The sequence below is a fragment of the Uranotaenia lowii genome, chromosome 3 (genome assembly GCF_029784155.1).
Source record: "Uranotaenia lowii strain MFRU-FL chromosome 3, ASM2978415v1, whole genome shotgun sequence".
NCBI classification, from domain to species: Eukaryota; Metazoa; Arthropoda; class Insecta; order Diptera; family Culicidae; genus Uranotaenia; species Uranotaenia lowii.
This window is the reverse complement of record NC_073693.1, coordinates 101,135,702-101,152,853: the sequence shown is the minus strand read 5'-3', so window position 1 is coordinate 101,152,853 and position 17,152 is coordinate 101,135,702. Positions and strand designations below refer to the sequence as shown.

At 43.3% G+C, this 17,152-nt stretch overlaps 1 protein-coding gene across 6 annotated transcripts in view; it reads right to left on the bottom strand.

Moving 5' to 3' along the window:
* The window catches only part of LOC129751365 (homeodomain-interacting protein kinase 3), a 198,251-nt gene that overhangs the window by 22,996 nt on the left and 158,103 nt on the right, over positions 1 to 17,152 (bottom strand). For 5 of the 6 annotated variants that reach the window (XM_055746824.1, XM_055746823.1, XM_055746825.1 and 2 more), the window contains 6 exons: positions 5,248 to 5,348; positions 4,970 to 5,179; positions 4,458 to 4,904; positions 3,702 to 4,298; positions 2,400 to 3,622; positions 1,732 to 2,339 (listed from right to left, as the gene is read on the bottom strand). In XM_055746824.1, coding sequence (XP_055602799.1) covers positions 1,732 to 2,339; positions 2,400 to 3,622; positions 3,702 to 4,298; positions 4,458 to 4,904; positions 4,970 to 5,179; positions 5,248 to 5,348 — 3,186 coding nt within the window. The remainder of the gene's footprint in view (positions 1 to 1,731; positions 2,340 to 2,399; positions 3,623 to 3,701; positions 4,299 to 4,457; positions 4,905 to 4,969; positions 5,180 to 5,247; positions 5,349 to 17,152) is intronic. The other variant, XM_055746829.1, reaches the window with a different exon arrangement.

Sequence of the window (17,152 nt, the reverse complement as noted above, 5' to 3'; positions counted from 1 at the left end):
TCGATTGACTTGTGGAACCTATCAAGACATTTTTTCGAAGAGATCTTCATGAGCCTCAACAAGTCTCATCATCCGTTGGAAGCTTTCAGGAGTGATTTTTCGACCAAATAGGTATCTTATAAACTCGCAATGAACTGTGCCCACCAGTGGACAAAGCGACTTCGTTCGATATGCATGCCTCATAAAACTTTTCTTGAGTCTTCTTGATAGACCTATACTGCCCCTACTCGCATAACAGTCCCATATGAATTTTCGTCATTTTTCATCTAACCTGACAGTTCGTCATTTTGAACATTTTACTTCAATATAAAACAATAAAAAAAGAGACTTTGTTCTAGAAATTACGAAAAAAATATCAACTAGTGACTGTCCCATATGAAATATACCCGCATAACAGTCCCATATGTGAAATACCACGGATGTAGTTACCTTACTATGTTTCTTTCGGTGAAATGATCTTTGATTTATTGCTTCAAGTCATTTAAACAAGATGCAACTCACTTGATGTCGAATTATGCACACTACACAGTAAATTTAACTACAGTTTTTGAAAGGCAGGCTAAGATAAAGGAAGGATGGTCTTCCTATGAGAAAAACTATCAGAAAAACCTAAAAACCATGATAAGATTCAACTAACAATGTGGAATTCATGAACTACATTTACATGTTAAGAAATGATCAAATTTAAGTCTTAGAAGGTAGCTTGGCGAACAAACCATATTCTGTATGGGACTGTTATGCGAGTAGATTTGAAAAAGGTCTCGAATATGCTCGCATAACAGTCCCATAACAAACAAAAATGGTGCTCCTGACCTTACCAGTTGTCAAATTTCGAAAAATTCAGGTCCTACGATTTATTATGGCAACCTAGAACATATTCCATTAAACGATTTTTGTTTATGCTGGAAGCTGTGGTCACAATTTAAAAATGTATTCCAAAACAGAAAAAGCTGATTTTCTCGCTTGCTCGTTTTTGCATATGGGACTGTTATGAAAGTAGGGGCAGTATAGAAACACTCCATAAATTGACGGAGTAAAGAAAAATTTGGGCATTTTCCGAAATCTCCCGTTGAAATTCATCAGGGTCATTTTTTAGTCCAAATGGGAATCATATAAACTCCTAATGTCCTGCGCCTTCTAATGGATAAGGCAAAAGGGTTTAAAATGCGGTTTGGAGCTAAAAGCTTGGCCAAACAACATGCCTCGATCATACACTTTCCTACGACCTATTGCAAATAGGTCTTCAAAAGGGAGATGACGAACTTGGAAGGCCAATCCTATTCTCAGCGCGTCTTTCTGTTCGCTGCTGGTCAAGCAGGCTAAGTTACAGTTTGTCGTTGAATGCTGGTGAAATATGTTTTCACGATCAAAAGCAGTCGGCACTGATATGGATACCTATCTGGTCGCAAGCCAAACCGAGTTTCAAAAGGTTTTCGAATGTCTATTTGCAGACAAGTTTCACACAGACATCCTCTTGGAGATGTTTAGGCTTGATGGCGATACAATCCAGAAACATCTGGCGTGGCTCTTGCTTTAACCGGCAGGTTGTATTACTTTGAAAACCCTTCACTTGATTGATTTTGTGAAACTATGCACACGCAAAAATTACACTCTTAGCTAGCTTTACCCAAAATAACATTCATTTTACCCATGCTGTACCACGGGAAAATAAACGCAAGAAAATTGTTACATTTCCTGAATCCCAAAAATTCAAAGGAAACCACTACTCACCTGTCGGCTGGAAGCGTTATGCGCCGGCGGTGGTACGACCCGGTTGTACGTTTGGTACGGTGCCTGGGAAACAAATACCGCCGACCGCCGGTAGATGTCACCCTGAGCGTAGATGTCCTGTTGCTGCAGAATCGCTCCCGGCGAACTACCCAGAGGAGTATTGGAGCTTTGCTGATGCTGCCGGTACACGGCCGGAGCTCCCCACGACGAACTTCCCCCGGTTGGAGTATTGTTAGCGTGGGCGTGTGGTGGTGCCACCGCCAATCCGCCCGCTGAGCTCTGGTTAACAACGGCCGCTGCCACCGACGATGACGACGAAGACGAAGGCATGTAGGCCGAAGATTCCCGCTTGTGACCGCCGCTGCTACTGCTACCTCCACCGTAGTGGGACGAAGACGACGGGGGTGCCCACGAGGACCGCTTGTCGATCATCGACGAAGGTTGCTGTGGGTACTCGTAGGCGATGAATTCCGTTGGTTCTTGTTTGGGCACGTGCAGCTGATTGCCGCCGTTGGACGAGGAGGAGGACGAGAGAAGACACTCGTTCTGGGCCATCGCCAAGAGACGTTTCTTTTGCGATTGGCCGGCATGCTGTTCGTACTTGATCGCTTGAGAGTTAGAAGAATGGGTTAGAAACTTCTTTCTTAGCGGTTGTTCAAGTAACTTACTTTGATGCTTGGGCGTGTTGCGACGGTCGTTTTCGCCATCACTGTCTCCGACGGTGACACAGGCAGTGGATGTTGAAGCCACCGCTGTGCTCTTTCTCTGTCGACCTGAGTTGCTGCTGCTGTTGTTATTGTTGCACATTCCGCCGACTTGACTGCCACTACTAATGACACTCGGGTGGTGCTGAGATTGATGGGGTGGTTGTTGGAGTTGTTGTTGCTGGATATGTGGAGGCAAGGGTGCAGGGGCGTGTTGCATATGATACTGTGATGATGAATGGTGATGAGAGCTGCTGCTGCTTCCACTATTGTGTGGAAGCTGTTGTGGACCAGCCAGCGAAGAGGATGAAGATGAATGATGAATATTTGATGACGATGAAGATTTGATTCCGCAACTGGTTTGGCTGCTACTGCTGCTAGAATTTCCGACACCGATGCCCATGTTGGCTCGACATTGGTTCGATGTGCTAGACGAACTGCTGCCTCGTATGTGGCTGTTCGATACACCGCCACCACACATGCTTGTGGACTGGTGGTGCGTTGATTTGGACACTCCGGACGACTGTTTCTTTACATCTGGACTCTCATCTTCGCTGTCCGAGATTGTAATGACTGCCGTTGGCGAAGGAGTATCGTGTATGGTGATCGTCTGCTGCTTACTACTGTGGCCGCCGCCGTGACTATGATGTATGTGACTACTGCTTCCGTGATGGTGTCCACTGCTGCCGGATGATCCGTGATGGGTGGTTCCCATCATCATAGAACTACTGCCACCGTTTCCGCCACCATACGAAGACGACGACGAATGGTGCATTTGTACATTGTTAGATCCGCTGATGCCACCGCTCAGTGGTGGATCCATCTGGTGCTGCTGATAGTGCTGATGGTGATGGTGACTGCTGCTACTGCTGCTAGCCTGCTGTAGTTGAGACTGTTGCTGTTGCGAAGATGACGTAGACGAAGATTGGTGATGGTGGTGCTGCTGTTGTTGTTGCTGTTGCAGCTGTTGGGCTTGCTGCTGCTGTTGTTGGAGCTGTAGCTGATTACTACTGCTGCTACTGCCTCCACCATGATAAAACGAAGACGAGGACGACGACCCGTCGTGATACTGCTGGCACATGTGCGTTCGGTTGTTGTACCTCTGCTGGTGCGGCGGAGTATTTTCTTTGACGCGCTTCTTAACCGGCGACAGCTGGTTATTCTCCTTTTTGTCGTGTCGAGAAACGCTGCAAGAAAAATTAAACAGAATTATAATTTGAATCTTGTGCAGTCCTAGTAGTAAACATTAAAAACCAAACAACTTACACTAAATGATGCACCGGCGATTCCTTCTTCGGGTCGTGCCTGGTTTGAATATTCAAATGCGGCTTCGGGTAGATTTCTTCCACATTCAGGAACGGCGCCGAGTCTACGATCAGTGAGTGCGGTCCAGTTTGCTGGGACCACGATGGCACGATAGCCACCTGGCGCCCGCTCTGGGGCCAGGCCACGTTCGGCTGAACTGCATTGGTCAGCAGCATCCGCTGCCCGGACGAGGGTTCGACCATGGAAACGGGAACAGGAACATTGACGTACTGTTGCGGTGGGACCTGCAGGGGTGGTTGCATCGAAGTGCCCCCTACAACGACATGCTTGGTAGGGCTAGGCATCGCCTGATATCCCGGCGGGCAGAGGATACTGGAAACTAGCTGATGCTGGAAAGCATCCGGCCGCCCATTGCCATACTGGCCACTCACGTTACGACCCCGATATATCTGGTACAGATGGTTATCGTACGTGGGCGCCCTTTCCCTCACTATTCGTGGCCCCTGGTTGTTGAACGTAATGGTCATATTCTCCGTAGCGTTCGGGACAAAGTTCGTCACCAACGTTGCCGTCGTTGGTTGAACGCTTAAATTATAACTACACGTTAGAGAAAGAGGGAAGAAAAAGCACAAAGCCAGAAAAAGACACATGATTGGTGGGACGCATACATAGCAGAGTACGTATTGTGAGACAGATACATGCTTCTGAAAAGAATATGAAAGTACAGAAATCTTATTCCTCGAAACCGATACATACGTGTGAATCATCGAGTCCGTTCTCCGGCACACTTCCATCATCTGAACGGACGCCTTAACATTGTTGCAGTGGGCATAGTCAACCAGATGTGCCAACGTCGTGAACGGGTGGTTCAACGCCTCACCCGGTGTTATCCTTCGTTCCTGATCAATCGTCAGCATCCGCTTCAACAGATCTATGAACTCCCTCCGATCAGTCTTTTCCGCCAGCAGCTGCCCGCCCTCGATGTCCGTCGGCACGTTCACCTGACCGATGTCGTCCAGGCAGTTGAAGATGTACTTCCGAGCCTCCTTGCTTTTGTTGTTCGTTTCGGCCTCGTGTTCCTCCGGCGTTTTCAACCGCCAGAATGGATAGGTCGAGTCCACGTCCCGGTAGAAGAACTTGGCCGTCTTACTCGCACTGTTCAGCATGTGCTCGGTCGGGAGACCCTGTGTCTGCGATATGTACCTGCAAAGAAACAATTCTCATTTAGCAACGAGCCTTTCTTACGGAGTTGTAGAGTTGCACCCAACCTGATTTGATCATACTCGGATGAGCCGGGATACAGGGGCCACCCGAGGAACAGTTCTGCCACGACGCACCCGAGGGACCACATGTCGATGGCTTCGCAGAACGGAAGGCCGAGGATGATTTCTGGGGCCCGGTAGTAGCGCGATTGCAGGTACGTATTGCACACGGTTTTGCTGACGTGCGAGGCGGAACCGAAGTCGATCACCTTCACCCTGTGAATAGAAGAATGGGTAAGTTTATCAGAGGTGTTTTAATGTTTTGAGAAAAAAGGCTTCATTACCTGTACGGTTGCCGAACCGGATCCACCAACATGATGTTCTCTGGTTTCAAATCGGCATGAATCAAACCGAGTTGTTTGAGTTTAAGCAGAGCCGTTAAGACCTAAAAGTTAGGAGAGAGAATTCGATTGTTAGATTTTAGAAGAGATGCGTGTAGAGTAAGTGAATAAATCGCTTAATAAAAATAGATAAACATAATAGATCAATCCTGGTATTGAATGCTTTATGAGACCTGAGCCGTATTAGGCCGCGGAATCATCTTACAATCCCTTGTTGAAACGAGTATCATGTCCAACATCACCCACCGAAGAGTAGTTTAGCCCACATGGTTTTGACGAAGAAGTCCTGCAGGAGCAAATATTGGGCAAAAGGTTACCGCAAGTTTAAGGTGGTCATCGGAGCTACCCAAGGTAGCACTCTGCCGTTCACTATATGAACCCATAGGCAATCTATTTAGTTTGCTAACAAGATTCATACCTTAGGCAAGGTAGGACTGCCCTCACACCCTTGAAGAGTGTTCTACGTGCAAACCTATTCCGTTTTGATTTCAGGCCTGACCTGTAACTCGGTGAGCAACAGGACACTGGTTCTGCAATCTGTTTGTCAACATCATAAGTACCCCTATTAAATACCAGACATGGTATGCTTTCGATGCATGGAGTACGGCCACAAGTCGTTTGACTGCAAAGAAGTTAATAGACGAGGATTATGCTGGGGTTGCGGGGAATCCAGTCTCATAGCGGCTAGCTGCAGTTGGCCGCCGAAGTGTCTTATTTGCACTGGTGACCATGTAACTGGCAACCCAAGGTGTTCTGCCTACCAAAAGGCGCTAGCAGCGATACCAAGGGCTTGGAAGTAATCCAATTCAATCTCAACCACTATCACGAAGCAACAGCTTCTTCGACAGATGGCGGTGGAAGAGAAGCTAGATATAGCGTTAGTAGCAGACCCCTATTATAGAACTTGGAAAACCTGTCCGCGGAAAATCTGTCGAGGGTACTCGCACGCGTATGTGATGCTGCGATGACGAGGAGGATCAAGTGGAAAGACACTTGGCAACCCGTCTACTGGTCCGTACTAGCTGCCTACGGGCTAGGCGATACACGCAGAGAGCGAGGACCCCGTCAGCGAGAGCGGAGTGAAGAGTGCCCTTCGCAAGTGCGAGGTCTGCCCTCTGCAGGGCAATCAAAGTGAGCCAAAAGGCACGTTTCAGGCAACTCTGCGAGTACGCCAACGACAACCCATGGGGCGACGCTTATAGGATGGTCATGACCAAGACGCGGAGCGGGGGTGTGCCATGTGCCACAGGAAACGTGTCCGAACAAACTGCGCGAAATCGTCAACGAGCTGTTCCCACAGCACGAGGAAGTTACATGGCCGAGGGTCCCATATGACTGGAACACGCGTGAAGAGGAACAGATTTCGCTGGAGGAAATTCGGGACATTGCTAAGTCCCTTCAGTGCTCATGAAACACCCTGAAATGTTCCGGTCATCACTGCAACAGTATGTGGAAGAGAGGGTCTTCCCAGACGTGTGTAAGTGGCAGCGATTGGTGCTCCTGATAAAACCGGGTACGCCACCAGGTGACCCATCAGCTTATGCTGGAAAGGTACTAGAGAAGTTGATCCAGACCAGGATACAGCTCTACACCGAAGGTGCGAACGGCCTATCCGATAAACAGTTTCGGAAAGACCGCAGCACAGTAGATGCCGTTCGACGTGTCATCGAAGGGGCAGACGAAGCCAGACTAAAGTTTTGTGCAGTGATCGCGTTGAACGTGAAGAACATCTTCAACAGCGTCAGTTGGGCAGCGATTGCGTCGTTGCTCATTCATATGAGGATTCCGGCATATATCTGTAGGATGGTGGAGAGTTACTTCCGTAATCGCCAACTACAGTATACGACCAGTGAGGAACTGGAAACAGTGAGTGCTTCTGCAAGGGTTCCACAAGGCTCGATACTAAGCCGGGTATTGTGGAACACCGTTTATGACGAACTGCTGAGACAGCGTCTCCCCACGGGAGTGAGACTTGTGTGATTCGCCGATGACGTGGTTCTCCTGGAATCGTGCCCATCAACCAGAGAGATCCAGCAACTCGCCACAGTAGCGATTGAGAAGGTGGAAAATTGGATGCGTTCCAAAAGCTTGCGTCTGGTTCACCACAAGACCCAGATGGTGCTGATCACCAAGCTGATTTAATCACAATCAGGGATGATTGTAGCTGGACCGTGCACAATCGAATCCAAGCGTATAATCAAGTACCTGGGGGTGATGATCGAGGGCTTTACGGCCCACGTCGACTACGTCTGTAAAAGAGCGGCCTCTCACGGGCCATGTCGAACAACTCCTCGGCGATCCACTGCAGCAGAAGGAGGGTCCTTGCGAGTGTGACCTCGTCCATTTTGCGGTACGGAGCGTCAGCCTTGAGCAGGCAGTGTAATCTGCAAAAGCTCTGCAGCGTGCAGCGGCTGATGAACCTGCGAGTTATCAGCGCATACCGAAAGGTGTCCTCGGTAGCTACTGGTGTTGTGGCGGGAGTCATGCCCATCTCTGTCTTCTGATACGAGCACATGCACATGCCCGATGTGCGGAAACATGTCAGAGAGGCCTCGATGTCCAGCTGGCAGCACCAGTGGGACAGCTCGGAACGCGGGCGGTGGACCCATCGCTTGATCCTTAACGTCGGATTTTGAATGGATCGGAGACATGGAGAGGTGGATTCTGCTTGACACAGTTCTTGACTGATCACGGACGCTTCATGCAGTACCACCATCGGTTTGGACACGGGGCCCCGCCATTCGACCCAACTTTTGGTAACACAGTTGAGACACCAGAGCACGTAGTGTTCATCTGTCCGAGGTTTGAAAGGGTACGCACTAACATACTTGCCGCCAGTGGACCAGACACGAAAATCGACAACATCGTGCGAGGATGTGTGAGAATACCAATACTTGACGCGTGGTCAGCGATGGGTTCACCCGAATCATGACTGTCCTTCAGAGGGGTTGGAACCAGCGCCAGTCCACGATCGGTGTAGGGCGACTCCTTCGTCGGGGAGCATCTGAGTAGAACGCGCTCCCTACGACGAAAGTTGCGGGGATGAGACTTTACCTTTTCCGAACTCGTAGGGAGAAGAGTATTCACGCCGCAGAATACTCTCGGGTAGAGTGACTTCACGTCGTCGGCGGGTGAGTCACTCGAGTCGATGTAGGATGACGTCTTCACCGGGAATCATTCGAGTAGTTTCGTAAAGCCACGGACGTGTGCGACAGACGCGTGTCCAGGACAAGCGAGGGGACGTCGAACCAATCCAAGCGGAGTCAAGATCTCGATTCGTTAGAGGAGAGGTCGTTGGTATCTTGCAGTGGTCTCGAACGATAGTCGTAGAAACCAAGCGAGCCTCGAGTTACGAGTAAAGGTCTGACCTCGAGTCGTCAGAGGAGAGGTCCTTAGTCTTGAATCGTAACAAGAGGCAGGGTATATATGCTGAAGTTTAGACTTGAAACTGAGCAAGCCGATAAGCGCTCAAACTTGGCTTCCCACCACGGGTCAGACTTTGTTGCAGGTCCGGATGGGAATTATGGCCAGAGGCACCAGCTGAACTTTGTGGCGAAGGGGTACATAGTATCTAGAGTCGATCAATTGCACCCATGGACCCAGAGTAAGCAAACTAGGGAGACGCGGTGGCTCGCCGTGCCTTGGAATGCAATCCGTAAAAAGGATTTATCACCTGGTAACCAGAAAAAAAAAATACCAGAGACATTGAATGGTCGTCGGACCGGAGTCATTGAGAGATCATTGGGCAGGGCATCCAAAGGAAGGTCCTCTAGATGGTTTGCTCTAAATATTGGGTTTACTTCCAAGAACATAGGAACACCATATAAACGGTACATAAAGTCAGTGTACATACATAAAAACTACTAGAACCCACAAGTGGTAATCTATAGGGAAGTCCAAAACAGACTAAGGGGTTCTCTGCAGGATTCTACAGATAAAGTTCATTCCTAAGTCGGATCGACAAATCAGTCGACGTGAAAGTCGAGACCCGTAACAGGCCTCGGATATAGAATCTGGTTCCCAAAAGCCCGCCAAAGATGTGCGGGAAAGTATTGACAAAATACATTTTATGGGAAAGTTTATAATATTATGATGAACTCTGGACAACATCCAGGACACAAAATCTCCTTCCCACGAACATGTTCTATGATGCTTCAAATTTATCTTTCCCGGCAAGTGCATCACATGACTAGAGATCTGCAGCTGTGAAAATAAAACGTAGGTCCTTATCACAGATACACCCGAAATGTTGGAAGCACGAAAATTTCGGAAATACACCCTGAACCGTCAAAACAATTTGATTTTTGAAAGATAAATTTTACGATACCACATAATAAGTAGATCAATCTTTGCTAAAAATGTCAAACTGCAATTCACATAATCTGAACTGCTTTTTTCCTCCAGATTTTTTTAAATGAAATTGTTACAAAGAAAAAGGAAACCTGACAACCTTTCAAACGGAGTGAGGGCACCTATCAAAAAAAAATCGTGACCAACGTGATCCATTTCGAGGGGCAAAAAAGCGCAAGAATCAACAACGTGAATCGAACGAAATGTACCAGTACCACAGTTCGATTCGATTCAAGAGGTCCAAAAGAGAAGGGGGCACAAAATCAGCCTCCGCACTCACTCACCTCTTAGTGTAACTAGGTGTAAGACGATTGGAAATTGTTTGAAGTTGCGAGAATTCGATTTCGCGTTTGAACTCTTTCGCGTTATGTGCGGGGGTGTTTCGACGACGGTTCAAATCAGAGTGTTGGCAGAAGTTGGCACAGGCGAAATTTTTGTAACTGATGGTGGTGCCCACGTAGTATATGGGCTCCACTAGCAGGGCTTCTCGGGTTAATGAACGTAGCTGGGGTGTCTAGGGGGGTCACGATTTTCTGCCGGTTTTTTGTTTCCAACTTAGGCTGCGAGTTAGGTTATGGAAAAAGGGAACACGATGGATAAAGTGTGGCTCTAGAAAAGTTTAGTAATTTGGAGAGCGCATTGGCCTGTTGCAGACCGGCTGTCGCCGCGATAGATTTTATCGAACTCCCATTTGTTAAAAAAAAGAGGGGAAAGGGTTTTTACTCTATGAGCCTGTAAAACAACTAACAATGGCACATAGAGCAATGAACGATAATTTCCATTTTCTATCCAAAGTTCATACGGGAACGTTGACGACGAAAAAGCGTTTCCAAACCCAAACCATATCCCTGGAGAGCTCTCCGCAGGGCCGGCCATCGATGCAGTTTTTCCCACGAATGCAGATTTCCCAATTGAATCACGCATTTCGCTTTGTGTCGTCCAGCACCACACCACATCAATGAATGGGGACGACGATGATGGTTTCTACTTAATGGAATCAGCGCCATTGAGCGTGTATTGGACGTCGCGCCGCCTCTCCAAGCCAAGAGATGATTATATTGTTAATCGTGCCTGGCGACAGTGTCTCTATTCCGACTAACTTGGCCTGGATCCTGCCGGGACTGACGGACAAGGTGGACATTGCACTTTCCCCCCATGTTTATTTGGGAGGCGAGAGAATACAGAGACACGACGCAAAATGAATGCATTTAATTCAATGCCGTCCACGTCGAACGAAGGGAACCAGAAGTAGAAGAAGAACTGCGAATCGCAATCCCCCCATTCCCGCGAATAACAACGAACGAAAGCGGGGTCCCAATCTTGGCATTGGACCAATTTTTAAATTAAGGTAATTGCCAGCAAACTGGCTCCAATCCAGAGCCATGGATGGGCGAGGGTACTGCACTCCCATTTCGGACGATGCGGCAATTGGCCGGGCAGCTTAGCTTAGCTGAGCTTGGGATCAACCCGACGAAAAGCGGAATGCACACGACGCCTTTCGATGGATGGCGATAAAAGTTTTGCGAATTGCGAATATGATTAAGCAACGTCATCCGAATATGGCTTATACATATGAAGGAAGAATGAAATAAAAATAATCAATGAAAAAATCTGCCAAACAAACAATTCCCGGCTTCTCGGTGAAAGTTTCATCGAGTGTGGTGTAAGCACTGTGAAGCCATATCGAAATGTTATTCAAGATTGTGTTTAACCCGTTCAATAACAAACTGGGGTGAGCTTAAATGAGCTCGATTGTATTTATCAGTAGTCAGGTCGAGCATAAATTACGGTTATGACTTTGTTTGTTTGCTTTCGAAGTTGATATTTTAACATTTGTTAGTCCGACGAGTTTCTACTTGAAGTCAGTACATTCTGCCAATAGATGTTCATATCAAATCTATATAAAAAAATTGAAAGAAAATCTCGGTGAACATTTGTTTTGACGAGATTCAGGAACGGCAATACGAAATCAAAACGACATAGAAGAACTTTATTCTAAACTTAGCAAACTCTTTTTTTGTTGAAACTTGTCAACTGATCGATTTCCACCACAATTGAGATCAAGAAATCGAAGGAGAAGCATTATGGATATGTTTTATTCTAACATGAATCAAATCTATATATGGATCATTCCATACCAAGTGACCATGAAATTGACCCTCTCCAATTTGGCGCTAAATCAGTAGGATGACTTATTGTAATGTAAGTAAGAAAAAATCCGAAGTTTTGAGTGAATGGATCCCCCCATTTTTAAAAATATTGCCTTTTTTCTTTTGTGAATATATCAAAAACCGTAGAAGCTACAAATAACGTAAGACCCTTGTATTAAACATTGAGTTATTGTCAATCGAATTGTTAAATTTTGTATACAGTGTGGGCAGACTCAATATTTTTTTGTATTTCAAAATTCAAAAGGCAAATATTTCAAAATTTCCCCCTTTTTTCGATTTTTATGGCACCAATGCATGGGTACAGCTTAAAATTTTAGATAAGAATCACTCATTCACCCAAAATAATTAGCGCCGTTCCGGAAATATTCAACTTTTAAGATGAAAAGTTTAAAAAAGTTCACGATTTCGCCTTATAAAAACGCAACCGAAAAGATGGCTGTACTGCATCCCTCTAGTATGGGTTTCTGACAACAATTTAAGAACATTTTTTTTTTTGATAACTAAGCTATGAATAAGTGATTCTTATTGGCGCCATAAAAATCGAAAAAAAATTAGGGCATTTTGAGATATCTTCGTTTTAAATTTTGAAATACAAAAATTTCGGGTCTGGCAAAACTGTACCCACAATTTTACACTGGCATTCGATTTTTGTTTATTTGCCAAATAAAGTATATGAATCTGGGCAAAATGCGGATTTTTTTTAATAAATTAATAAAATAAATTTTTTAATAAATAAATCCGGGTAACCGGACTGGGCCGGACTGTTCCAAAGTTTGGTATTATAATAGCGCCAGCACTTAATTTTTCTTCGGAAGTCCGGACTTCCGACTTCCGAAAGACTTCCGACAAAGAAAAGTTAAGTACTAGATTGTCGGAAGTCTGTGTATTGTTGCCAGTTCACCAGCGACGTTTCTAAAGTTTTTATTTTAATTCACAATAATATCCTAAACTTTTCTCGTTGAAACGTATGCCGCAACAATCTGATAGTTAGAACCGATTTAAAATTGTCTCATTTGGTTTGTCCAAACCATGGGAAAAGATATATATGTTGATAGCTGTGGTTAAGTGGTCATGAGCATCAAGTTGATCAACCTAACTTTGTACTTTCGGAATCATTTTGTAGAATGTAATGCACAATATACTGTAAACGCTTATCATAAATGATAGCAACCCACAATTTCGCGTTCTGTTTTTTCAGTTGTATAATCAGTATTTTTGTTCCGATTTGGTCATAACTTGAGTCAAAATAATCATAAATTCGGTTGAGAAATGAATGACGTTCGATACAATCGATATCTGTGTATGGATAAAAATGAACGAATTGAATATGTTTTGTAATATTCAGTTGCCATTAAATTTTAATTCAAAATGGATCTTCCACGGTTAAGTTTAAAGTTAAGCTTCGATAGAAAAAAAAAAAACGAAATTCTACCTCTTCAATTTCACCATCTTTCATTTCTTTAACTTTCAATCCGTCTCTAAAACTCCATAATTTTAAGATGTTTTTACTTAAAAGTACTTACTTTTCACCGATAAAGCCGAAAAATTAAGTAACAAATGATTAATTAATCTCTTTGTAAATGCAGGGTGGCCACTCAAAATCAATTTTTGATTTCCCGCATTTTTCCCGTTTTTTTCCCGCATGGCCTCCAGAAATTCCAGGATTTATACAACAGAAAACGAAACAAAATTCTGAATATTCATTTTTGAAACCATGTAAACGAAAATCGATCAAGCATTCTATTAGTGGTAAATGATCTTTAAATGGTTTTTGTTTCAGTAATGTTTACCAATTAATCTAAACATCATTAGATTGATAAGCAGGATTTTTTTTAATTTAAAAACTATGTCACTCGATTAGAAAATGTTAAACAAAAGAAAAAAAGTTTATTTATTAAAATATGTTTGATTATCATTTTTCAATTTTATTCGTATCTCGTTTATTTTTAAGTATTTTAATTTTTCGTCTATAAAGCTTGCCTCTCTATGAACGTCGGAAAGCACCCTCAATTTTTTCGCTTCCAGTTCCTTAGCCTCCTTTTCTGCCTCTCGCTTCCGTTTCGGTAAAAAAAAATTTCTCAGATTTACCTCCATTTTTTTTGCTTTCAAGGACTCGACATATCTCGAGTGAGGATTGCGGGCATACTGGATTAACGATTCCGTTACCGTTATAGCTGTAACCTGTAACTCCCCTTGATATGTTGATTCCGTTGTGTACGATACGTTGGGCTGTCAGACTCTGTATGGTTTTCAACTAGGCATTTCGCGTTAACGGAAAAGCCTCTTTCTATCGTGGCGTTGCCATGAGACAAAATTAGAATTTTCTTCAATAAGGTCGTCAAATTGAAGAACACCTTTTCTGGTTCACCAATAAGTTCCATCCAAAAAATGTCCAATGGTTGTGTTTTTCTCCGATATCCCGAAATGATGTTTTTATTGAAGGTATTGCACATAATTGTCCGAACTCGTCCTTAGTTTTATCGGCCCAAGCTCTACTTAAGTGTTGCTTGTCAACAAGTACTTCTAGACACAGTTCTAAACGTTTTTTGCAATATCTGGATAGTGTGCAATCACATCGGGATTAACGCACGATAAATACCGATTGATGGGATAAGACAAGAGAAATTGAATAGCCATTTTATTCAAAAATCCACAGCAAAACGATCGACAGCTATTTCTGAATACAAGGATATCCTTGTCGGAAACATGACCAGACTCTTTTGCTTTCTTAATTGCCGATATAGTTAAAAATCCAATTTATACGCTTCCCGGAGGTAGAAGATTTATTTCTGAGAATTCAATTCCAATAAGTGTTTTTGATTTTACGTTTAGTCGTTCAGGCTTTACAACTTTCTCCATCAATGCTCTTACAAGCCCGGTTAAATCATCGAAGAGAAACGGAACCATCGATGCTTCTGTCTGATACTCGCGTAAAAAGAACTCAACAGTCGAAGCGACCGTAACAAAAAAAACTCATTTTTGGTCCCAGCAAATTATCATCTACAGCTTTAGCAACTATATCGAATATCTTCGACCGGGAAATCGATGGACAATCGTCGACAAACCGTTTGAGGTATGGTAGCATTTTGGCAGCACGTTCTGCAACACGTTCATTTTCCACCCAGCGAACGTCACAAAATTTTAACGGAAATATAGTTGAACCCGTTACTGCATATAATCTGCCCTTCTAAGTGGAATGTTTTTGAACAGGCTATACAACGTCCTCAAAAATTCATCCAAATTCTATTTGCTTTTCCCCAGTCCCTCCCTGAACGCTTTATGTACTGTGTGAAGTCCACAGCTCCCATTGCACAGTGGTGCAGAACATCAATCTAGCTGTACGAAATTAATAGCGCCGAGGGATGAAGAGATAGACATTCGGTGTCTTTGGCAACATTGTTCAGTTTTACATGGAGCATATCCTAGTATCAAAATTTTTGCCGAGGGGTCCACCAATAGCGAGATAAAAATGCTAACTTTTTTGTTTTTCAAATTAGGGCTTTGGTGTCTTCGACAAAGTTGTTTATCTGATCAAAATACATAAGTATGTTGAATATGTCAAAGTCCTATCACATCACCCTCAGAAGTTACAGTCAAAGTAAAAAAATTCTCATGAAAAAACAGTTTTTTGAACCTGACGCGTTGTAGGTTGGATGAAATGGTTCGCTGTCTCTGAAACAAAGTTGTAACAAGCCACGATCTACAATTGTCTCATACATTATGATGGGTTTAAAAGTTGCTGAAGCTCTATAGAAAGCATTTAGTGTATTTTATTGGCAATTTTGGAAGGCTCCTCCATCGAAAAGTGCACATTTTCGCAATACCCCCTTTTTTGTGATTATTTTTGATGATAAGCGGAACCATTTCCATTTGAAATTAGCGGGGAAATCGGTGGAACTAGTAGAGATTTGAATGATTGAAAATACACTTTTTGTATAAAAATTACCTATTTTACTTATAGAAAAACCGTTGAAAACATTCAATTTATTAATAAATTGTTGCAGTTTTCCATTATATAGTTTCTTTTAATAAAAGACGATTAAATTTGATTTTTCAAATCATTTGAACTCAAAAAAAAAATCATGGAACTAATCCTGTTAAATTTGATAGAAGCAGTTATATTGTACTGGCAAAACCGGATCTATTATTCATTTATATGATATCAAATACTTATTTAGTGCTCTACCAAATTTAACAAATTAGTTCCATTAATGTTTTTGGAGTTTAAATTATCAAAAAAAAAAAGAATTTTAATGTCTTTCAATAAAACAAACTATATAATGGAAATATGCAACAGTTTATTAATACATTAAATGTTTTCAACGGTTTTTCTATAGGTAAAATAGGTAATTTTTATATAAAAAGTGTATTTTCAATCATTCAAATCTCTACTAGTTCCACCGATTTCCCCGCTAATTTCAAATGGAAATGTTTCCGCTTATCATAAAAAATAATCACAAAAAAGGGGGTATTGCGAAAATGTGCACTTTTCGATGGAGGAGCCTTCCAAAATTGCCAATAAAATACACTAAATGCTTTCTATAGAGCTTCAGCAACTTTTAAACCCATCATAATGTATGAGACAATTGTTGATCGTGGCTTGTTACAACTTTGTTTCAAAGACAGCGAACCATTTCATCCAACCTACAACGCGTCAGGTTCAAAAAACTGTTTTTTCATGAGATTTTTTTTACTTTGACTGTAACTTCTGAGGGTGATGTGATAGGACTTTGACATATTCAACAAACTTATGTATTTTGATTAGATAAACAACTTTGTCGAAGACACCAAAGCCCTAATTTGAAAAACAAAAAAGTTAGCATTTTTATCTCGCTATTGGTGGACCCCTCGGCAAAAATTTTGATACTAGGATATGCTCCATGTAAAACTGAACAATGTTGCTGAAGACACCGAATGTCTATCTCTTCATCCCTGGGCGCTATTAATTTCGTACAGCTAGATTGATGTTTTGCACCACTGTGCATTGGTGAGAATCTCGTGCGCCGGATTCGAAACAAGTTCTTGAACCTCGCTAGTTAGTTCCTTGAGCATTTTTCAATTTACTGCTGGACCATCTATGGAATACTGGATCACTCGTTTCAGTAGATCAGGATATTTCGAAAAACATAGTTTCACGCCATTCAGAAGGTCATTTGAGCGCGTCGACGATAAGAATGTAGAACCAATATACCTTGCATCAACTAGGTTTGTTTTTTGATTCCAGAAGCGCACACCTATTTCCATTTGTTCCTTCTGCACAATTTTATTTAATGTTTCGTCAAATCCTAATACAAACCCGCTGAAATTCTGTAGTAAATTGAAAACTT